Source organism: Trachurus japonicus, chromosome 6 (genome assembly GCF_045865225.1).
Source record: "Trachurus japonicus isolate A0001 chromosome 6, Traja_1.0".
NCBI lineage: Eukaryota > Metazoa > Chordata > Actinopteri > Carangiformes > Carangidae > Trachurus > Trachurus japonicus.
Window position 1 is genome coordinate 16144326 of NC_140912.1, and position 24077 is coordinate 16168402.

The window sequence follows — 24077 nt, forward strand, 5'->3', positions numbered from 1 at the left end:
AATATAGGAGTGCGGTAGCTATTATAGGAAAGCAGGACAGATAAAAAAAAAAAAAATCTATTCTCATGTATTGATATGTAAATGCCCATAAAAGTCTATAGAGACAGATTTTTTTTTTTTTCATAAAATGCTTATTTTTTCCCCCATAAAACTGTGATATACGAATTTCCGAGGTGCCGTGAAAGCAGCGCGCACTAACCCGTGAAACTCATTCACCACCGTGGGCTGCTGCTGCTGCTGCTGAGTGCTTATCAAGCTAGCCGTTGGCGGTACGCGCTAACCAGCTACATGTGTAATGAAACAGTATGTCGGTGTTAATGTCGCCCGTACATCTGTAACAGTATAATACTTGTTCGTAGTATCAGTCGGTGAACATTTCGAAACTAAAAGGACGCTTTCCTGGCTGCTGCAGTGGGAACCAACGACTCGTGTTATGGGAGAGACACGGAGGTCAGACGAGCGGTGGGCTGTCAACAATAATGTCCGAGTAAAACAAACCTGCCGCCGCTTTGACAGCTGTCTATCGATGCTGTAGCACCGGGTAAGCACTGGTACCGTTTGCCACTGGGAATCGCAAGATAATAATAATATCTATGAGCATACATAGGTGGTTGCTTTGCAGTATGATGACTGGGGGGAAACATGGCCGATCAGATCAGGTAGAGCTAAAGAGGCTGTGTGTGTGCGCCTGCAATGCAGTTACCTCTAAGTGGCTTTTCCTGCTGCTAGCCCTGCTTTGCTATAGTAATCTGGCTGACTGACAGTTGCTGTCGTGTTCACAGACTGCAGTACGGCGGATAACTTTAAACCGACCCGATTAAGCTATTTAGAGGTGAGATAGACGCGATGCATGGGTGTTATTTTAGCTGAGGGAGCGCTAGCCTCTTTAGCCAGGGGAAGGGGGGCTCTTATCACTTGTCACAAACATATGCCCATGTGTAATGATGATGAGTCTTCTTTCTTGACTTTTGTTTGTGACAGGCGGTTAAAAAGCACTGATGCATGTTTTGTTGTGTATTATCTGTTAACAGGTCGGCTTAAAATTTGAATCATGCCTGGGAAACTAAAGGCCAAAATAGTGGCAGGGCGCCACTTGCCTGTGATGGACCGAGCCAGTGACCTTACTGATGCTTTTGTGGAGGTGAGTGAACTTTACCTCAGCTTCACTTGGTTGGGTAGTTTCTGCTGCTTTAATATGGTTGCTAGGTACATCATTGTTACAATAAACGGTGTGTATGATGCATTTTGGATGTTGTCCCTTTTTTTTTTTATTGTTAGGTAAAGTTTGGAAACACAACCTTCAAAACAGACGTGTGTCCCAAATCTCTCAATCCACAGTGGAACTCAGAGTGGTTTAAATTTGAGGTAAGCGTCTCTTTAAACATGACAGGGCAGCGGGGGTAGTGTTTGAATGCATCACATAAACTGATTTCACTGTCTTGTTTCTACTTCCCTTTCTTTTCCTTCCCTGTCCTGCGCTTGCTCTCCAGGTTGATGATGAGGACTTACAGGATGAACCGTTGCAGATCACAGTGTTAGACCACGACACTTACAGTGCAAATGATGCCATAGGGAAAGTTTACATTGACATTGACCCGCTGCTGTGCAGTGAGGCTGCCTCCGTCATCTCTGGCTGGTTCCCCATCTATGATACCATCCATGGTATGAACGACCACCTGCCTGACATGATTAGTCACAATATGATGTGTATTTCCTACTATAATGTCCTCATGTTTACTACTGTCAGGTATTCGAGGGGAGATCAACGTCCTCGTCAAAGTGGAGCTTTTCAATGATTTGAATCGCTTCAGACAGTCCTCCTGCGGCGTGAAGTTCTTCTGCAGTACGTCTGCCCTAACAGCTAAGACACAATTTGTTTGCATAAAATGTAGATTAATAGCACACATGGTGGTTACCTACAAAGCATTGATGTTGAATCAAAGGTGATAAGGTGGAAAGTTGATGCTCCTCTTGTATCTTATAACAAACGCACCAACTGAAAAATGTGTCCTTTCCAGGATCAAACAGATGTGTTTGTGCAAACATTGTATCTGTAATGAGCAACAGTGTATTTTTTTTAACAATACCTGAAGAGAACAATAGAAGCAGGTTAGAACTTTGTATTCTATTTTATCAGAAATCCTCTGACTTTATTCTCTAATTGTAAACGGTAGCCACATCCGTTCCATGGTGTTACCGGGCAGCGATGGTGCATGGTTTTGTGGAGGAACTTGTGGTAAATGAAGATCCAGAGTACCAGTGGATTGACCGTATTCGAACTCCTCGGGCCTCCAACGAGGCCCGTCAGAGGCTCATCTCTCTAATGTCTGGTGAGATTATTTGTGATTTGTGATCTTCTTTTCATGTTGCTGTACAGGAAAACTGTAAAATCCCACCCTAACCCCACCACTGTTTCCTTCTTCTCTTGGTAATGTGGCTATGTGTGTTATCCCCTGTTTAGGAGAGCTACAAAGGAAAATAGGGCTTAAAGTACTGGAAATGGGCGGGAATGCAGTGGTGGGGTACTTGCAGTGTTTCGACCTGGAGGGAGAGTCAGGCCTGGTGGTCCGGGCTATAGGTACCGCCTGCACACTGGATAAGCTCAGCTCTGGAAGCGCCCCCAGCACCAACACACACACGCACCCTAACACAGCCCCTGCCTCCAACGCCTGCAATTCCCCCTCTAAGGACGGAAAGGAGTGAGTATGAGCCCACAACACGAGCATGGACTCAGCCTCTTTTTATGTGCAACTCACTGTGCGAGAACGGTGAACGATGATCAGCGTGTGCATGAGAGAGAGAGCGCGAGAGAGAGAGAGCGAGCGTGTGGATGAAATGCCCCATGTGTTAGTCCATGTATAGTCTCGCAGTTACTCCTGTGTGTGTCTCAGTATGTTTTGATCCCCCTTTGTAGTTTGTGTGTCTATTGTATCACATGTTTTGCATCATGAAACTAACAGCACACGACAACCTGAGACACACACATGTACAGTACACACACAGCCTCCCTCCTCCCCTGTCTGCTCTTGTAGACTGCTCTTGCATGGCTTCCTGCTCTGCCTCTTGCATGTTCTAGTGCTACGTCTTTTTAGTGAGTATCTAGCACACGTGTGTTCTGCTCGGCCCCTTTAACAATGTGTTCCTTCACTTTGTTATGTTGCCCTCACCCCAGCTATTTTAGCACTCAGTTTGTGATTTCATCCAGTTACTCTAAGCCCAAGTGCAGTTGAATTCGTGTGTGCCTATTATTTCCATTTATACTGTGTATATCTGTGTGTTGGTGTGTGAGAGACTGTGTGTATCAGGGATGTAAACACCATTTTGCGATTACTTTGTGATTCTGTTATGGCTCCCCTAAATGACCTGTGCGAATTTAACGAGGAAACTATTTTTGGTTGGGGTTGGGTTGGTTGGAAATGACAGGAAATACATTCACTGACTATTTACAAAATCATGGGACCAGCTGATTAGTCAGAAGAGAGATGGTGGGTCTGATTGTTAAATGTGACAGCACCCTCCTTTTCCTCTCCATCTCTTTGTCCCTCCTCCCCCATGACATGTGATTATGGGAATATTTGCAATGGTGAGACTGCAGGGCTCAAAGACAGACTTTCAATACAAATGTTTGTGGACTGTTGGGGACTAAACTGTTTGTTCAACATACTTAAATTACTTTTGTAGCAACATAAATTTGTCTTTGATACCCAATGATTTGGATATCAAATTCAGTAAGGTTTGAAATTAAATAAGCTTATAATGATACACTTATAATATTACATTCGAATGTCGGTTCGAATCCCGCATCGAGCGGCCCTATCCTGTGTGTCATTCCCCCCCTCTCTGTCTCTCTCTCAACTCTCCTGTCCATTAAAGGCAAAAAAAAAAATACTGACGATGCTGAAAAGATACTGATAATCTTAAAGAGAGATTTAAATACAACAATGTAAATTTAACAGGCAATTTTTATTTTTATGTTTTAATTAATTAAAACAACTCAATGACTGTACTTTTCTCGTACCTTATGACTTGCTTTACATATCCTGTGTAAACAAGAAATAGTTAAAATATTTTAATGACTGATTTTCTTCTCTTAATTGTCTTTGTTCATACTAAATTTTGTTCTTATTGTTAGGCATTTTTGCTTGATTTTTTTTTCCAAATTGTTGCATATTTGGTTTTATGCCAGCTAACGTGTATGTGCCCATTAGCGCATCTTTGTGATGTGTTTGCATCCCTGCTGTATGTTTGCGTGAGACTGAGAGCTTTGCATGAATTTCCTGCTGCTTTCTCATGGCTTTAAATGAAATTCAGGCAAAGAGTGGGTGTTGGAAAAAAAAACAACCCTCTTTTTTCCCTGTTCTTTTCCTTTTTTGTCTCCTTTTTCACTCTATTGCAATGTTGTCGTGTTGGTTGTTGTGTGCGTCTCTTTCTTCCTCTCTTGGCTTTCTGGCTACATTTGGATTGGGACGTTTTTCACTACTTGTGTCCAAAATCGGTCGTACGTCGTCCTCTCTCTCTGCGTGCTGATTGGCCCAGGTCTCCCCTTGCCCATGGATGCCGCTCCACCCACAACAGTCCGGTGCATTCGGCCTGCAGCTCCCAGAGACTGTCCCAGAACTTCTCAGTCTCTGTCCCCACACTCATCTTTGCTGGTACGCAGAGCCAGGAAAGAATACAGATACAGGAGATAAAGAGGAAGTTTGACATACGAAGTGAAGTAGATGGTGATGTTTTTGTGCAACATTTGTCGGGTTCGTCGTAGCAGTGAAACCATAATATAGGTAGGACAGACAGATATGAGGCAGATCCTTTTACTATACACCTTTTATACTAAGTAAAAACCTGTATGTGCAGAATAGTCTCAAATCCCTCCACCTGCTTTGTTTTCCAACAATAGCGTGTGGGGTGTCAAGTTCCCAGCTGCTTAAATGCTGCATTTTTATTGGGTGTTTACGACACAGAAAAACCTCGAAGGTGTGGCTTTAGCCGTGAGGAAGGACCTGTGATCTCCCTACATCTGACCTTTGCTGCACTCTACTGGGACACATGCTTCAGCTCGTCATCCTCTGTTCAGTCTGACCTTCTTGTGTTTTGCCACCTTTGCTTTTCTTTTTAGTTTAACACGTGTGTTTTTTTGTGTGTGTCTTAATTTTTCCTTTGCTTTCCATGCTTGCTTTGTTTTGTTTTCTCCCAGCCATCCGTAGCACCTCACACACACACTCACACACACACTCACACACACAAACACACATACACCTCACATACACACCTCACATACACACGCACCTCACTCAGAGGAAACAAAGCACACATAAAAAAAAGTCAACACTGACCCACTCCCATATATGCACACACACACACACAAAAAAACCACTCAGAGGGTGAGGTGGTGGTGACTGATTGTGGGCGTGTGTGTGTGTCTTTGTGTGCGTGCGCGTGTGTATGTGTCATGTTTTCCTGGCAGGCCGGTATTTGGTGAAGACCTGCCCTCGTTCTCTGGCCCGCCCACCCCTTTCAGAGCCCTCCCCACCTCCTCCTCCTCTCCTCCCCCCTTCTCTCCCTCCAAGCCATGCAGCCGCCAGTCCTCATCATCAGACACAGACCTCAGTTTGACGCCCAAGACGGGTAAGAACACTTGCCCCAGCCCCATCCCCTCCACCGTCATCCCTCTCCTCTCCTACACCTCATTGTGGTGCTACTGTGGTGGTGATTTTTCATTTCTTGTTTTGTTTTTTGTTTTTTGTTTTTTTACATTTTTTTCATGGTTGAGTTTGACATTTATTTATTTATTGTAAAATAGTATTGTAAATACTTATTTTGCTGTGGCCAATCCCCTTCTGTTCTCAGTGACCTGATGTGTCTTCTTGGTTTATATTGGAAAAGGATTCTAGTTTTTTTTAGGGTACAGAGATGTAAAGAGCTGTAGTAGATGTAATGCGAAGACACACCAGATCTCTGTTTTAGTTCTGTCCCCCTGTTGTTGTGGTCTTTAATTGAAGCACTGTGTCTCATGGGGGGGCTGTTGTTGATCAAAGGTCACTTCTTCATTAGCAGCCATTGTGGTTAACCATTGAGGATAATAAGGTAAGTTTAGTCCAACTCTGCACTAAGGAGTTCAGCGTAAATGCCACACAGCCTGATGAACCTCATATCCAGAGCCACTCTCTTGACCCTTCAGGAGGGAGCCAGCAGCCCACCTTCTTCGTCCTAGCCCCCCCACCGTACCCCAACCCACCCCACCCCTCCCCTCCCTCTACTTCTCTTTTTCTATCATTTTCTTCTCTGTCATCTTTTCTTTTCCCCATTTTTCATCTCCCTCTCTGAGCTTCTCTCTCCTCCATTTCTTCTCATACTCACAGATTCATTTCATTTCTGTTAACTTGCCCACCTGCATCTTTTTCACATTGAATCTGCTGATTCAGCGTTTTACTCTCCTTGCTACTGATTCTGACACTTAAGCTCTTAGCGCATCTGCTAATATCAAGCGCTGATTTGGTCTCTCTAAGCCATATTGAAACATGTTTATCTGTGAAGAATTGGAATCAGGAAAATCAGAATTTTCAATGTCCCTGACAAATTTAATGTGGATCTGTCATTTCATGTTTAATACCTGATCCAGTAAATTATCAGTAATGATCCTGATCCAACCTAATGGATCGAGGCATCCCTACTGTGCGCACTTCACTTCTGTAAGCTTGTATCCACTTTTTTTGTTGTCACATCCTTTTTTACCCCTTCTTGGTTTTTGCTGCTTCTGCCCACTGTCCTCAATGCTCTGCCTTTTTCCATTCTCAATATGTCTGTTTTTCTCTATGCACACCTCATGTGTTTCTCTGCTGGATAGATGAGTCCCAGCCAGTGAGGTTCAGGCCGGGGATCTTCCTCTGCCCCAGCTCCCCCACCCTCTCCACAGACAATATGTCCTTTCCTGGTTCTGGCTCAGTGGGCTGTGGTCATGGCACTGCCCCCAGAGCCACCACCCCACCCCCTCCCTCCTCCATCCATTCAGACCGTGTCTTGCTGAGAAAGAGCGTGTCCTTCACCGAGGACCTGCTGCTGGCAGCCTCCGGTATAGTAGGACTGCCCTGTGTGATCAAGTAACAGAACCTAGCGTCTAGCGTTGGCATCTCTCTTGTGGAGCAAGTTCCACATCAGGATTTTTCACGCCCATATCAACTTAATTGCTATTATTCGAAACATTAAAGGGATAGTTCAACATTTTAGCAAATTGGCCCATTGCCATAATCGCTATAGTCATAGCAGTAGGTTCGTTACCTTTATTTGTCGGTGTAAGCTATTTTTAGAACGGCGGAGCAGAGCTGCCAGCTGCTCAGAGCTATGCTATGGAGGCTAATGGGATTTCTTGGTTTCTCTCATCAAACTCATCAAATACACAATCCAACAACTCCAAAACGCTCTGGTGGACAAGTTGTGACCTGCACATTCACCACGCTATGAGATAATAACAGAACGTTACCAGACAGAGTTGTTTTCGAGGTAAATTCATGCAAAACTGCTGATGCACGTTGCCTTCATGGACAGTTTTTCAGCAAGCAGACCCTGTATTTACCTCGAAAACGGCTCTGTTTCGTAACGTTCCGTTATTATCTCATAGCGTGGTGAATGTGCAGGTCACAACTTGTCCATGAGAGCGCTTAGGAGTTTTTGGATTGTGTATTTGATGAGTTTGATGAGGAAAACCATGAGCCTCCGTAGTGTATCTCTGAGCAGCTCACGGCTCGGCTCCGCCGTTCTAAAAATAGCTTACACCGACAATTAAAGGCAACAAACCTACTGCTATGACTATAGCGATTATGGCAATGGGCCAGTTTGCCAAAATGTTGAACTATCCCTTTAACTCAACATGCATGGTATAACTGCCCAGAGTCCACTGTGAAAACAACACTTCTGACTGACTCTAGCGCAGCATGTGGTGTGATGTGTTTGTTGGGTGCACCCAGTCCTTACTCCAGGTCCAGTATTTATGTCTGAATAAGAGAGAGGGTTTAGAGTATGCTAGTCTTAAGATGAAGATGGTGCATCTGAGTCTGTTGCTTTCACTTTTTTATCGCTATAATAAAATTACTACTACAATGTGACGATCACCTGACACTGTGACTGGCTCTCTAGTCCTTTGCCCTGTGTGTGTGTAAACTGATAAAACTAAAGCAACACTCTCCTCTGTTATCAGGAATGGGCAGTGGAGGCAGCACTGGGAAAGAGGCCGGGCCTCTGAAGACTCTTCTCAGACAACAGACGCAGACAGCTCTGGAACAGAGGGTACGCTGACGCGCACACGCATGCTAACACACGACACGTGTATTTACCAATGCACTGTATGTGTGGACATTTGAGACTTGACATCCACAGCTAAGTTTGAATAAAAGCTTAGGGTGTCACTCAAGTTCACATGGCATATAGTTTCAGCCAGGGTCTTGCTTGACCAGCAGCATTACTAAAATGAAAACATGGTAAAAAAAAAAAAAAAAAAATCAAACACAAATACAGAGTAATATCATTAACGCTTTGCTGTTTGCATTGCCTGCTCAGCCTCAGATGTCTGCACACACAGCACTCAAAGCTTTACTTGTGAAATATTACTAATGTACACTGGTGAGGTGTTGAGTGTTCAATGGGGAGTGGGTCTGAATAAGAACAAGTAATGTTCCCTCTTTTTGTCCTCTTGACCACCTGTGCTACTCAGGGAACGTCCTCCTCTGGGTTATTGTTAAACGCCAGGGTATGTCCCATCAGTGTGACTCTCTCACTCTCCACCTTTCCTCTAACACCCTGAGCAGCTGACGGCCACCACCCAGTCTGAATCAACTCCTAACCCGTCCCCTCCTCCGCTGTTTGTAGATCTCCGAGAGGCAGGCTGGGTTGAGCAACGGGGCATCTCTTTGTCTGCCTTGTGTTTGCTTGTTACCCACTGCACTCTTTAAAAGATTCACAGACATGTGGGGTGGAGAGCTGTAGGCTAGGAGTTGTGTCCCCTTCAGGTTTGAAGGGGCGTGTGACTGTGTGTGTATGTGCACCTTCTGGGTTCTCATATCGAACACCTCCCTCCTTTTCTGACTTCTTTTCCTGAATCTGATTTTGGTTTCCTGTGTCAACAATGGGAATGAGCACGCTCACCTCATCACCTCATTCTTGCCTCCTTGCTCTGAGTGGGGAGGAGCTGTCAGTCAAATAAGTGGCTCTGCCTACCTTCCTGGAGTACTGGACAAGAAAGCAACTAGTGGTAGTCCCACCTGATTTCAGCCCACGAAAGCCATTCATCATATATACCTGCATGATTGGTTATCACAACATCCCTCTGGTTTTTTGAAAAGATGGCCATTGCTTCGAACTAGAATGAATGCTGAAATGCAAACAAGGCAGTCCGACTATTTCTAGCTCCTCTTGTGAGTGAGTGCATGGATTTGCATCACATCATTCAACTGGAGGCAGAGGACCGGTTGTCCTGTTAAAGAGAAGCATGTAAAACAGAGTCGTGTGTGCGTGTATCCGTGAGTGTCCGTCCTCCACTTTAAAATCCAAACCTAAAAATTGCATTTATATAGATTTGAAAGGATTGAATGACTCACTAAGTAAGTGATTATAAAAAATGCCAAGCTTTCTCAATCACTTCCAGATCTATTTGAAATGCTCTTAAGTCTACGAGTGTAGGCTGGAATGGAGCGAGTGGGGAATCCTTGGGGGGTAAACCTTGCATGGGGGAACAGTATCACACTCAGTCCTTGCTGCATGTTGGCATATTTCCTAACACCGTTAGCACCAAAGTCTACACACAGTATGTAGAAGACACGCAGGCATTGATTTAATCAGTCAATACGCACAGAGAGACATCAGATATTTATCGTTGCTGTTAGCTACTGTTTTAATTATTATCACTAATAAAATGTTACAGTATGTGTACAAAAAGTATTGGACTTTTTTGTATCATATATTTAATGTTAAGTGGTTGTTTATTTGAAAGAAAGTATTTTTTTTTTTAAACTTGCATTATTCAAAGCTAGCAAAAACAGTACATTTGATAATGTCTGATAATCAAAGGCATGAAATCATGAAAAACAAAAAATTAAATATATTCAATTATAGTGACATATATTATTAAAACACATGGAAAAAACCCAGAGTGTGTTTTTCTCTACTCTAAGTGACCGAGTTGTTTTGTATCTGCAGGAGTTTCCCTTCTTCACTTTGACGTCTTTCCCTCCTGGTTTTCTGGTCCATGTCGGTGGAGTGGTCAGCGCTCGCTCTGTCAAGCTCCTGGACCGCATACACAACCCTGGTGAGTTCAGCACACACAAACGTGCCATGTCCTTATGTAGCTCGTCCACTGTCCTGTAAAATAATATGATAGAGCTCCTCCTTCGACCTACAGTAATTGTGTAATTGTTCGGTCTTGCTGTAAGTGGCTGTTAGTTAATGGTGCCCATTTATCCTCTTGTGGCGAACGGTTTTCCTGTGTCTGGTCCTAGTCTCAGTCTGCCGCTTTGTAGCATTAGGATAGGTCATCATCACCCGTATCAAACTATTTTATGGATAGGGGCAACTTTCACCTCGTGGTTTGACTGACTGGCTTTGTGTAATTTGTAGTCTGTGGCTGGTCATGTGATGGCTGTGTGTGTGTGTGTGTGTGTGTGTGTGTTTGTATGCTCTGGTCACTGTGTTGTTGTGTGCTGCCTCCCTGGAGATGAGGTGCAGTAGAGGTGCATGGCTCGAGTCTGTTGCCTGCTGCTTCTGTTGTGTAATGTTGTTCGCTGCAGGTGGCACTGTGGCGAGGTACTGTGGTGTTCTCTATCTACACCTATGCTGCGCTGCCTCAAGTGTACAAACGGGTCTAATCTGTGCAAAAAATCCTAATTATTTCTTGTATTATATTGCAGACTTTAAGAATTATTAGATTTATTTAGATGACAATCAGATGTTTGCTCACTAGGCGAGCACCTGCCCATTGAAAGTGTTTGACTGTAAAAGTCCACATGGCAGCCTTAGTGGTTTTGCCCTTTGCTTGGTTTAAATATGTTTATCTAAACTAAATCAAAGATTAAAGGGGAGTGCTGAATGTCGGCTGGGTTAGGATAAGCAGGGTTCTTTTCAGAGGTGGACAGGGAAACAGAAATGAGCTAAATAAATAATAATGATTTTTAACAAACAGTCAGTGATTAAAACTAGAGTAAAAACAACACAGGTATCCCTGTTCTGAATTGCGGATCATAAACCATTCTGAAGAAAGCCCTGTTCACTGTTGCTATAAGAGCAGATGATAACAACCAAAGGTCCAAATTATAGGTGCCCTGTGGAGTTTTTGACCAAAAGTAGCTGTGTGGAGCTGTGATTTCACATGTGAGGTTCCTGTTTTATTCTGATTATGCATGAGGATACACTTGTGTAAGTGACCAATTAACAATTATTGGCGGTGACATGCAACAATCTGAAATATTAATCCTGTAAATTCTGTATGATTTGCAATTTTTTTTTGCATTTCAAGAGGAAGCTAATGGCTAACAGCTCAACAGTACTTGAAAAGAAAAATGTAAACACAAGACCTGTTTACTTTACATATAAACTCCACAGGGTGCTTTTTTAGGGAGTATACTAGAGTTAGACTGCTACTGCATGCTCCTTTTTTGTATTATATAGCTTCTCTTCTCCATCTTGTTAAACAATTTTAGTAGATCTGTAGCTTTCTCTCATTTCTCTTTTTCACTTTTCCTGGTCAGCCTTCTTTTACGATTGTTTTAGTAGGCCTGAATTTAGCTTGTCTTTGCATAGTGATTGTGAAGTGCTGTCTGTCGTCGTGTAGTGACTGTGGAGTGCTGCTGTTGTGCTGTGCTTGTTTGTTAGACTGTCTCTTCTTTTCTTTTTTTCTCTCTTTTCTATACTAACGGTGTGTTCTGGCCCAGCCTTGGGTAACACGCGCTCATACAAACTGCTAGACTGGAATAGTGTCACTGCAGGTATTTCCCCCCCTTTTACTGCTCTCACCCACAGAAGCGATGGCAGCTCAGTGAAGTTAAACCTCCATACTCTCTCATGCTGGCATTCAATTAGTAAAATTTGTTATCTAACAATGTGCAATGATAATAAGGATTTTATAATTATTCTTTTGTTTTAACCAGTAAAGACCAGCCTAACGACCAACAAACAAATTAAACAATTGCCTGATAGCGTAAAACTGATGAATTCAGTGAGCTGCCATTCTCCTCTCTCTAATCTGTGTGAGTGTGTGCTGAGCTGAGTTGAGCATGCGCTGTGTCCCCACCCCACCCCATTCAGCCTGGCCTGGCCACCCCCCCACCCAGCTCATCCTCCTGCACAGAAGAGCTGCAGCTCTTCCCCTAACGTTGTCCCCCAGGGCTGTTTCTAACGCTTCCTGAATCAGCATCGTGGTAAAACCTGTCTAGACCAGAGGAGGTTTAGGAGGTTTACTCAGTGACAAAGAGCAACTGTGACTGGGCATGTGCATCCAAACTCACTGGGCCGTATTCATACTGAGAGGGAGGGAGAGAGAGAGAAAGAAAGAGAGACGGAGGGATGGACGGATGGAATGACAACAGGTTGATTGGATGGGTGGCAGTTGAGGAAAATTACAAAATGATTGGGGATGTATGCTGGGGATAGATGGAAATGCGGTATGGAAAGTATGAAAGGACTTGGTACTCTCTAACTTCTAAACAAGACCAGGTTTGACGGACTCTGTTGAATGAATATGGCCCCTCTCTGCCCATGAGTGTGCACATGGTCATGAGCGTGCACGTTGGTGAGCCTGTGCCTGTGTGACATGCTGCTTCTTCTTGAAGGAACCCACCTTGTGGGCCTGATGCCTGACCATCAGTCATTATTTCTCATCTCTTCAGTTTGATCTGCCATACCACCACCACCACCACCACCACCACCACCACCACCACCACCACCACCCCCTCCCTGTTCCCTCCACCCTCCCCCTGGTCTCACCTTCCTAGCAGCTGCGTTTCTCTCTCTTTCTGGGGCTCTGTCAGCATGTGGCCCTCCAGCAGGGAGTCATTGGGTGCAGCTCAATACTCTAATGCAGCTTCCTTCACGTGTTCAGTGATACAGAACTACCAAATGAATGATATTGAACTCATCACCTGGCAACAATTAGGCTCTTCTGAATTATGAAAATGATTAAAACAGGGCTGGTACTGTAGCAAAGCCTCATGAGACTATTGAAACACACCCATGGTTTTTAGCCTAAGTATGATGAAGGCTCAATCCCTTTTTTTAATTTTTAACCTTTGTCACCAGGCTAGTGCACATCTTTTACACATCAGGCAGAGTGTTTTTTTTATTTTAATGATTCCTCTATTATCAGCCAGCAAGATTTTCTCTCTATACCACCACAGCAAAAACATACCAATGGCTGGTGGCTGTATCCCCCCTCTGTGTCCTTTCTGTTAGTGCAGCTGACTGAAAGGAAACATAAAGAAGAAAGAGACATTATGTTTTTCGACAATGAGCACTAAAGGAATATCACAAACAACAACTAACCTTACCATTGACTTTGCCTTCATCATCATACTCCAACTCATCAATCATTCTAATTGTCACCTTGTTTTACAGAATGATAGTTGGTTTTGGCTTGCTTTTATACACCACTTAACCCATAAATCATCAGGAAATACAAACTGTACTGTTTGATGTCTGTTTATTTTCTGGTAAGTCAAAGCAGTCATATTAGACAACAGATTAGATACAGAGTTTTCTTGTTTCCTGTCTGCGTCTTGTCAAGGCAGTCTTTTTTATTTAAATAGTTGAGTTTATTAAGATAGGCTTAAGTGTTAGGTGAGGTGATTTTGATTGATTTTTCAGCTAATTAAGATATTTTTTGTGTGAAAGATCTTTAATTTACACTTTTGTGTTTTGCAGATGAGCCAGAGACTCGTGACGCCTGGTGGGAAGAGATTCGCCAGGAGATCAAATCCCATGCCAGAGCTCTCGGTTGCCATGCTGTTGTGGGGTACAGCGAGAGCACAAGCATCTGGTATGTACCCACTTATCCTTCTTTTTACCTGTGTTTCTGCAACCAATTTGCTATTTGTCTTAAACACAAAATGTTTCAGGTCATGTTTTCACCTTCTTCCCTGTATTTCCTCTCAACACAGTGAAGAGGTGTGTATCCTGTCAGCATCAGGCACAGCAGCCATCCTGAATCCACGATACATGCGTGAAGGCTGCCTAGACATTGGGAGCACTGAACACAGGTTGTTTTTGTCTGTTTCTCTCTGAAGTGAAGTGAAATAAATTCTTGCTTGTTTATAGTTAATGTCAATACAGCTTGAATCAAGTTTTGGAGGCTAATACCTGGTGGTGTTTATTGTTCCCCAGGTTTGAGGAGCCGTCCCCTCCAGGCTGTGGTTTCTGTCACATCCCGTATGATGAGTTCAACATGCCGTTTCCCGCCCAGCTCACGTACTGTTACCAATGCAGACGACAAAAGGTCTCAAATATATTTCTTTGCACTCTTAACATACAGTATCTTTCCAGTAAATGAATGTCATCCAGTTGTTAAAAAAGATTTTCGTTAACTGTTATAATTGTTGTGTGTTTTTCAAAGGTTCCTGATGTGCTATTCACAACAATCGACATGCCACACGAAGCTGCAATCACAGGGAAGGGCTGCCTTATCCAGGCCAGGTAATACCTAGCCCCCAAACCCTTAAAATATTACTAACACCACAAAGAAGAAAATTTACCCAAGAAATGGTATCATAGCCAAGTGCAATATCTAAATAGCAAAAATAAATTGCAAATTTGTATCAAATTTTTTGATAGAAGCAAAATGTGTAAAGTTATTGTCCACTGTCGGCACAATGAGCATTGTGGCACTACGGAGACACCACGGCCTACAAATCAAATTCTCCTGATGTCAAGGAACATGTTTGTTTGGTAAAAGACCCAACGAAAATCACATCATCTGAATTTGTTATTATTTTTTATGTGGAAAATGAAAACAAAAACGACATTCAGCATTCACTTCTGATTATATCTGATCACCATCTCATTATATATTACATAGTTGCAGAATGAAAGCTGAACAACACACTCTTTAAAATAGAGGCTTATGTCAAAGACACGGATCAGATCGAGTTATTGTTGGTGTTTATTTTCTCCTAGACTCTGTCGTCTGAAAAAAAAAGCCCAGGGTGAAGTGAACGCCACAGCCATCTCCAACCTGCTGCCTTTCATGGAGTACGAGCTGCACACTCAGCTGATGAACAAACTGAAGCTGCGGAACATGAACGCCTTGTTTGGCTTACACATACAGATCAGTGTTGGCGAGAACTTGCTCCTGGGTCTGGCTGTATGTACATTTTAGGTTACCAGCTTAATCAGCCGTACACATGTTTTCTGCAGTACAGTCTTAAAAGTGTGTGTGTGTGTGTGTGTGTGTGTGGGCTCAGTCTGCTACAGGAGTGTACCTGACAGCGCTGCCGGGACCAGGTGGAATTCAAATCGCAGGGAAGACTCCAGGCGACCTGAGCAATGAGCATCACATCCTCACCATCCAGAAAAGGATCAACGACACCATAGCCAAGAACAAAGAGCTCTATCAAATAAACCCTCCGGTGAGCCACAATAACATGTTTTGATATGAAGTCTGCAATTCCTCGCTCATATTTCTCAACACAAAACTGGGTAGGGTCATTAATTTACCTGTTTTTTTTAGGTAAGCTAGTAAGGACGTCCAAAAGGAACTAAATTTATAATTTGGGCTTGGATGATAGATGATAGATGACTAGACGTATTTAAATTTGTAGACATACTGTGTTACAGTATGTCAAGGTTTTATACATTTACATTCCATGGTGAACTGTTTCCCTCATTTTAGATATAACTCTCTGTTCCAGTGTTAGAATCATCATAAATGTGATCATAAATTATACATTTTCTGTTCTTTGTGGATCATGATAAACTTACCCCTCTTGTCTCTGTCTGATCATTAAAGAAATTATTTGCCCTGGACCCTGAGGTGTTCGGCGGCATAAACATGGTACTGAGCACGCCAACTTTTATGCTGTGAGACACAGCAAAGCATGACAAATATTTCACTCAATTAATCACAATACTACACTACCTTTACCATTACTATCTAACGGCTCTTAACTGTGGGGACGTTTTGGAGTAGGATGATCTGCGATCCACTCCAGAGTCGCCTCTCAAGGGCAAACCACTGTAGATTCATTGTATCTGTTTATGTATTTGTATATCCTGCCCATTCACTCTCTCACCTGTGTATTTTTTATGCTGTGTGTGCGCGTGTGTGTATATGTTTGCAGCACCACACCTTACTTTTCCAGATTCATACTCAAATTAACACAAGCCATATATGTGTGTAATGGTGCAATATGTCATGGTACTTGAGCGAGTGTGAGCATGTGGTGTGTTATTAACATAGTCCTTCCACTAGCTGTGCAGTCTGGACAGATGTTGAGATGCAGAAGTGGGCTGCTGTGGTGGTCGGGTGTTCCCTTTGACATTCTGTCCGCTGAGGCCACATGTGTCCCTTTGCTTGCAGGAACTGGCGGAGGAAGTGGTGGGTTCTCCGATCCCTGAACCAAGGCAGCGATCCAGGCTTTTGCGCTCCCACTCTGAGAGCTCAGACGAACTGTCGGAACTGGACCTCTCACACGGCAAGAAGGATGCCTTTGTCCTGGAGGTGTGGATCTATAAGAATATAAAATACATCTGTATACATCTTCTTTTTTTTATGTACATGTACGAGTGTAAGTGTTTGCTATTATCTCAACAGATTGATGACACTGATGCCGTGGAGGACATCCACTCCCTTCTCACTGATGCCTCTCCACCCACAGGTCTGTGCTCACTCCACAGCAGACAACACAAGCTCAGTTATTCATCTTAAACAATTTTGTCTTTAAATTTTTTTTTAAATAATTTTTTCTCTGCTTCTTATCCCTCCTTCATTCTCTAGGTTTCTACAGCTGCAACACTGAGCTCATGCCTGGAATTTGCAACTGGACATCAGCAATACAGGTGACACTTAACAGTGATGCTTACTTCACAAATTTAATCTTTACTAAACTCTTATTTAAAAGAGTTACTTGAAAGTTTATGTTTCAAATTTTGGAAGTTGGTTAGTATATGCAATGTGTTTTTGTTACCGTCTACAGATGTTTACATCGGTGAGGGTCTTTAGGTTGAGTAATGTCAACCTGACAAACCAAGGCTTGAACAAGATCTTCACTGACCTCTGTGAGAATCTGCTAAAGGTAAGGAACTCTTTTTGATCAATAACTGATTACACCACGTGCACAACCACGATGATCCTTTGTTGCACTGTGCTATGATACTTGCAGTGGTTGTGTTGTGAATGAGGAGTTACATTTACAATCTACAATTCTTCATGTTTATTTCAGAGCTTTTACTTCAAGTTGCGCTCTATGATCCCCTGCTGTCTTTGTCATCTCAACTTCACCGTGGCAGTGCCAGAAGAAGAACTCATACAGGTGAGAAGTCTCAGACCACTCATTTATGACATTATTACTCACAGACACGATTAACCCTCTCTGTCCGCCTCCTAGGTCGCCGTAACGGCAGTTGCTATGACGTTTGACAAGGACCAGACCCAGGAGAAGGTAGCAGAAAAGCCTACAACCAAAGGTAAAGAGGGAAAAGTTCTACACATATGCCCAACGTTGGAACAATCATAGTTTGAAACATTCTAGTATCTAGACATTAATATATAACCAATCCGTCTGTATGAAGAATAATGTCAATATACTGTAGTGTGTTTTCCTTCTTGCTAGTCAAATTTGAGTTTTGAAAAATACAAAACATGTCACGAGCCATCATCATAATCTCTTTAGGGAATATCTCCTGTGTTGTGTATTTGAAATTAAAGCACCAGTGTAATGTGTGTGTGTGTGTGTGTGTGTGTGTGTGTGTGTGTGTGTGTGTGTATCCTTGCAGGGGGCAGTGAGACTGAAGAGCAGCTGCAGTTTCCCTTGGAGTTGTGTGCAGACTCATCATCCAGCACTCAGCCATCGTCCAAAATCTCAGGTAGCCTTTAGCCATGTTTTAATTTATCTAATTATTTATTTTTTATTGCTTCCCGGCCTCCTCCTCTGCCCTGCTTCACTAACAGGCATTGCCCATCTCCTCCACTAACACTTCAGGTACAGTCTCTTTACTCACCCCAGCTGCAAAACTCTGCCAAAATCAGCTGGTTATGGTTCGTTCAGCAGGTAAATAAACAGTGACGTAGCGTAGCCCAGTGTGTTCAGTTTTGCTGTGAACTTAGAAGAGGACAGTGTGGTGTTTGCTAGATGAGCTGTTGTTGCTCTCCTAAAACATTGTGGCTTTACCTTCCGTTCACATCAGGCGGAGGAGCATTTTGACATGCACGATATCTAGCGTTAAAGCTTCAAAAAAACACTCTTGCTTGGTTTGGTACAAGGCGAAACAGACTGAACTCTCTTTGGCTTCTGTCAAGTACAAAAGGTAGACTTTGACGTTGTGTGTGTGTGTGTGTGTGTGTGTGTGACAGGTGTCCCAGAGAGTACTAACGTCTCACCCAGAGGTAAGCCCCCTCCCATCCACCATCTCCCCGTACCCCACCTCCCTGCTACCAAAAACTACACTGCCCTGTTTTTGACTTTTCATTCCTTTTGTCTCGGACAGAGTTATCCTGCACTGCTCCCAAACCTCATCCACTTTTGTTCTTTTCTGTTCTTCTGTTTGTTTTTTGTGTCTTGTTTTGTTTGTTTGTTTTTTTTTCTCTTGTTGTTATTGTTGTTGTTGCGTTTGTGTACGTTTGGCTGTGGTGTGTGTGCGTGTGTGTGTGTGCGTGTTTATGTGTGTGTGTGTGTGTTTGTGTGTGTGTATGTGTTCTCTCCAGCTGCCTCCGTTGATTACGGTTCCTTTGCAGACAGATGCAGCACCTGGCTAGAGCTGCTTAGGCTGAAAGCTCACACCATAAGACGAGGATCAGTTAAGACAAGTAGGAGGACACAGTCTCTAGCACACTCTGGTGATCATACCCACAAATGCAGAACACGGTTTTCACAAGCAACCCTACACAAACACACAAACACACACCAACACACACACACACAAACTTGCATACACTCACACACCCCTCCATGCATGCCGCTGGGGGGCGGAGCATCGTAAACCAAGCACCAGCTTTTTAGCTAGAGTGTGAAAGTTGAAGCCCCGCCCCTCAGGGGGAACCACAATCAGCAGCTTGGCTTTGAAATGCCTGTAGCAGTGGTAACAGCAAAGTAACAGGCAAGTGATTTATTTTTTTTTCCTTTTTTTTTGTGCAACCTTCTTTCCATACGCACTTGTCGCACTTGTCAAGATCTGCAAAGGCTGGAATTTCTGGAGCAATTTGATGACAATTACTGATTGTGCTCTGCATTTGCATTCCTGAATCTCCCTAAACAGCGAGAGTACTACATGATTTTAAAAAATGGCAAAATGCTTAATTAATTATCTCATGTCTGAATTCTATGAGTTTGAAACATACACAATGTGCTTAAAAGATCATGGTTTTGGGAGGGGAGGGGGGCGATGCTTTTCTGCAAGAACTGGTATCATTCTCAGCCCTGTGCACAGTAAGTGAACAACAATCTTATGTGTGGCTCTGAAGGTTTCTGGTTTGATGGATGATAAGCCACATCAGGTAAATTTTTTGCAGTCAGACAACAGAGCATCTTTCACACTCTGGCTCATATACATGTGCCCAGCTGAGCTCATAGCTGTCTTTGTCCATCTCCATTTCTCAAGCCTCTTTCACAAATGCACCCAGATACAAATATTCTGTTATGTACTTCACTGTATTGCAAATACTGTACACACACACACACACACACACACGCACACACGTCAACTTACACAGCTGTGCCCAGGTCTGTCCGTCTGTCTGCAGACACTGTGTAACTGTCTTGTCTGTTTGCCTCAACTGCATGACATTGCATGGCAGCGTGTGCTTTTCCAAGTGATTGTCTTTGCACCTAACATCCACACCACTGCATGTGAAGCCACACATGTATCTGACACACACACAAAAAAACTGACTTACTCACATAAAGCGCACACAGATGTGGTACCGCTGCTGTGAAAAAGCTAACAGCATTGCATTTTCATTCCACATTCACATTTCCTTCTGCTTCAGAGTTCATATCTGCTTTTTAATTTTTCCACTATTTTTGAGCATCTTCTGGTATCTCCATTTCCCTTTGTCTTTTTCCTCCTCCTCCCCTCCTCTTGTCTCCACCTCCTTTGGACCCCCCCCCTCCCTGCTCTCTCCATACCTGCAGTCTCATCGCTGGAGCGCAGCAGTCCATTGCCCGACGGACGATCCCGCTCGCTGCGCTCCAACCGCTCGTTTGGAGGCAGTTCAGTGACGGTCGTGAAAATGACGCCACTATCCTTCCTCCCCGGGACACGCATCATTAAATACCTTGGGATAATCAACATGTTTTTTATCAGAGAGACGACATCATTACGGGAGGTATGATCAACATGACCATGGAAAGTCACAGCGAAAGTGTAGACAGTACTCATCAAAACACTTGTGTGTTTGTCCCCTGCAGGAAGGAGGTGTCAGTGGCTTCCTGCATTCATTCATAGCGGAGGTGTTTGCCATGGTTCGAGCTCATGTAGCCGCCCTGGGTGGTAATGCAGTAGTGTCCTACAGCATGAAAGAGTGTGTGTTAATGGAAAATCCAAACAAGAACCAGGTAATTTCAAACACTCTTGCACACTACAAGCCCACACACTTTAAGTATTGAATTGAATTGAAAGCCTTTATTGTCATTATACATCAGTACAACGAAATGATGTTGCTACTCCACTGGGTATACAATCAATAAATAGTAAAATAGTAAAAACAATTAATACAACCAACAACATCTATATAGAAGGTGCAAGAAATGGAAAGTGAATGTTCATGAATGAGAGGGTGGCTGGGGGGGTTGTCATCTCTGTTTGTTTGAATATGTTATGGCATTTGGGAAAAAACTGTTTGTAAATCTGGTGGTTCTGGATTTGGTGGACCTATAGCGCCTGCCAGAGGGCAACAGTTCAAACAGACCTGGGTGTGAATTGTCCTTGATGATGGTTTCTGCTCTGGAGAGAGTTGATCTATACAGTATTTATACTTAAAAGCACGCTTTATTTGTATTGCACCTTTTATAACATGACAAGTAGCTCAGTTTGTTCAACATGGAGAGATACTAAAAACAAAATATGTACTTTAAACAATTAGAATGAAGTCATAAAGTAATTAAGAACAAGGCATTTCAGGATATAGAAAACCACAAAACAAAGAACAAAGAAATTGCAAATGAAAGTTGATTTTATGAAGCAAAAATAAGATTTGAGCTGGTTTTTCCAATACTAGACCATTTTTGGCTTTGAAAACAAGATGATTAACCCTCTTCAGAATTACAGGTGGAGAATGCCAACACTGGTGCAATATGCTCTCTTTTCCTAGTTTTGGTTCTTCTTGCTGCTGGATTTTGAATGAGCTGCAGCCTGATTTAACTTTTTTTTTTTTTCACATAATCAGTGTCCTTGGCGTCCTTGTGTTTTAATCTTGTCTACTCCCCCTCTAGGCCCAGTGTCTCATCAATGTGAGCGGTGATGCCGTCATCTGCGTGAAGGATACAGACCAGGACCCGGTGCCCTCAGCAACAAACGCCGGACAGACCTGTAGTAGCGGAGCCGATGGGGCTTCATGACAGTGAAACACAAGAGACTCATTTTGTCTGCAGGGCACACAATCTTAGTGAAAACACTCTCTGAGTATAGCCGTCCAAGAATGAGTCATTTATGTCTGCCTTAAAACTCTGTAACAGATTCAAAGGTGTGGACACAGGTATTGGTAATAAAGCAAATACTCACGCACTCTCAAAACCATGAAGTCTCTATTAATGTAGGAGAGCAGGACATTTCTCTCATTTGTGCACAAGATACTGAAGTTCTTAGGTGTCTGAGAGTATTTTAAAACACTTCTAAACACTCTGCATCTAAATTATGCCTATGCCTTGCAGCCGCCCATGTTGGGGTCGCCCCACAGCTTCAGTATATTGGCCATCCCTTTGTGTTTGGGTGCAAGTGACTGATGAGGCAGCTATGACTAATATGTCTTTCCACAGATCACAGGATTCATTAAATGACCACGCCAAAAGGGACACAGTTGTATTCCATTTAATGATTGAAATGCAGTCAGATCCCCCCTTGGTGTGAAACTCACTACTAACTCACTACTAACATGCCGATTAAAACACCATTTGTTCATTTCAGTTGACAGATAAAGGCAGTGTGAGTTAAAACAAGTATTTAAATGTCAACGTGACTTCCTCAAAACAGAAAGTTCAACCTCGAATATAAATTTAAAGCCTAAAATCCAAACAACTGAAGAAAACCTGTGATGCCATTTTGTTATGGTTATGTAATAGTTCATGTGTGTCCAGTCTTAGTGTGTAAATTAGTTTCTCTAAATCAGATTTTGTTGATGGATAGACTGTCTGTGTACTATCACAGTATTGCTCACTTGCAGTATCTGATAATCAAAATTCTTGGGAAGTGTCAAATAATGATGCCACAGATTACAGCCTTGTTTTTATTTCCAGTAGATACTTATGTTACACATGTCTATGACAAACGGGCAATGATTACAGGCATTATTCGTGCATATTTTTTGTAGAGTGAGAATTTTCCTTTTACAGCCATTAATATTTTATAGCCTAAATAAATTTTTTTAATTGCTTACTTGCAAAATAGAAAAAATGAGCGGGATAATGTGTATGCCTTTTTATTCACTTATATGTGAGCTGGGGATGGGTCTAATGTCAAAAGGGTGTAAATGGAACAGACATCCAGTCTTTGTTATTATACTAAAACCCTTCGGGGTCTAACAGAAATATTTCATAGGATAAAAATCTTTGAAATCCTTTTGATTGAAATTACATCTTTACTGGTGTGTGATGATGAGGCACCTTCTCTTGCAGTTCTAGGATCAGTTCGTCTTATTAATACATCTGTCTGTGTCAAATGTCACATCCCATTGCCAAGCCTCATCACTGTTGCTTTGGCTTTTATGTTCTGGATTATAGCTCTGCTACCGATCTGTCCATCTCCGACATTGATGTCTAGTGCTGGAAAAGAAAAAAGCATCTCCTGGTGTAGGTGCCACCTGAAAATAAACTCTGTAAATGTTCTCTAAAATCAGATTTTAGTATTTTTGTAACATAATGTATGAAACCTACTGCTGATTTTGCTTGTGCAATGAATTCCTGATGTTTTGACTCACTGTGTCAGAGAATTAGTGGTACTCTAATCTTATTTGTGTGATCAGTAGTTTGTGACCAGTTTCTTATATTTGTGTCTGAAACTTGAATGTACATACTTAGATGCTTTTGCTTTCTGACCAGCAGCATGCAGACCCACTTTTTCTTTGCCATGAATCTGTATGCTTGCTGGGTAAGTCTTGCACAATAAACTCAGTCAAACCAAACTGCATCATCATTGATTAAAAAGCTGTGAACACCGTTTTTCTTAATATATAGGAATATAGTAGTATAAATGACCACTATTATAATAATGAAGGATACATTTTATTTGTATGGCATATTTGACATGCAAGATATGCCCTAACTGCATCACAAAATGAATATTTAAAAGCACTAATGTGAAATTAAAAACATGAGTAGGTGAGATGGGATGATTATAACAAATGATTGCATCTTAACTTGGGTCAGTTTTGATATTTTTTTATATCTTATTTATTAAAGGACTTGTTTATGATGCGTTCCGTAAGATAGTGCAAATGAATTTCTCCTTCCAGCATAAAAATATCAATTGTCGAAAATGTTCCACGATTTACCTAACTAAACAAGTACATTATAAAAAAGTTGACCAGTTTTATTATTTACAAAACACATTTTGTTGTTCATACTCAGTCATATATATCATCTACTCAGGAGGAGGCATATGTTTCCATGTGCTCATGTTTCATCCGATGCACCGTGAACGCAGCACATAACGGTGGAAACGACCCGCAGCGACATCTCGGG

At 42.5% G+C, this 24077-nt stretch overlaps 1 protein-coding gene across 50 annotated transcripts; it reads left to right on the forward strand.

Annotated features, from left to right (window-relative positions):
* Positions 1–247: 247 nt before the first annotated feature.
* Positions 248–23518, forward strand: c2cd5 (C2 calcium dependent domain containing 5). Of its 50 annotated transcripts, XM_085779289.1 has the most exons (33): positions 248–541; positions 1032–1141; positions 1279–1365; positions 1491–1662; positions 1748–1843; positions 2175–2330; positions 2462–2699; positions 5465–5625; positions 6845–7069; positions 8192–8280; positions 8705–8740; positions 10186–10294; positions 11913–11966; positions 13897–14011; positions 14133–14231; positions 14356–14467; positions 14585–14664; positions 15145–15331; positions 15432–15596; positions 15977–16021; positions 16547–16687; positions 16781–16844; positions 16964–17025; positions 17163–17261; positions 17409–17498; positions 17574–17652; positions 17962–18051; positions 18168–18236; positions 18539–18571; positions 18890–19021; positions 20316–20509; positions 20592–20738; positions 21615–23518. In XM_085779289.1, exons 2-33 carry the CDS (start codon positions 1052–1054, stop codon positions 21738–21740), a joined length of 3642 nt encoding a protein of 1213 aa, XP_085635415.1. In that variant the 5' UTR covers positions 248–541; positions 1032–1051; the 3' UTR covers positions 21741–23518. The 50 variants fall into 50 exon arrangements, with proteins under 50 accessions (XP_085635415.1, XP_085635430.1, XP_085635432.1 ...); XM_085779304.1 differs by lacking the exons at positions 6845–7069; positions 11913–11966 and having other exon boundaries at positions 18890–18991; XM_085779306.1 differs by lacking the exons at positions 6845–7069; positions 11913–11966 and having other exon boundaries at positions 18920–18991.
* The last annotated feature ends 559 nt before the right edge of the window (positions 23519–24077 follow it).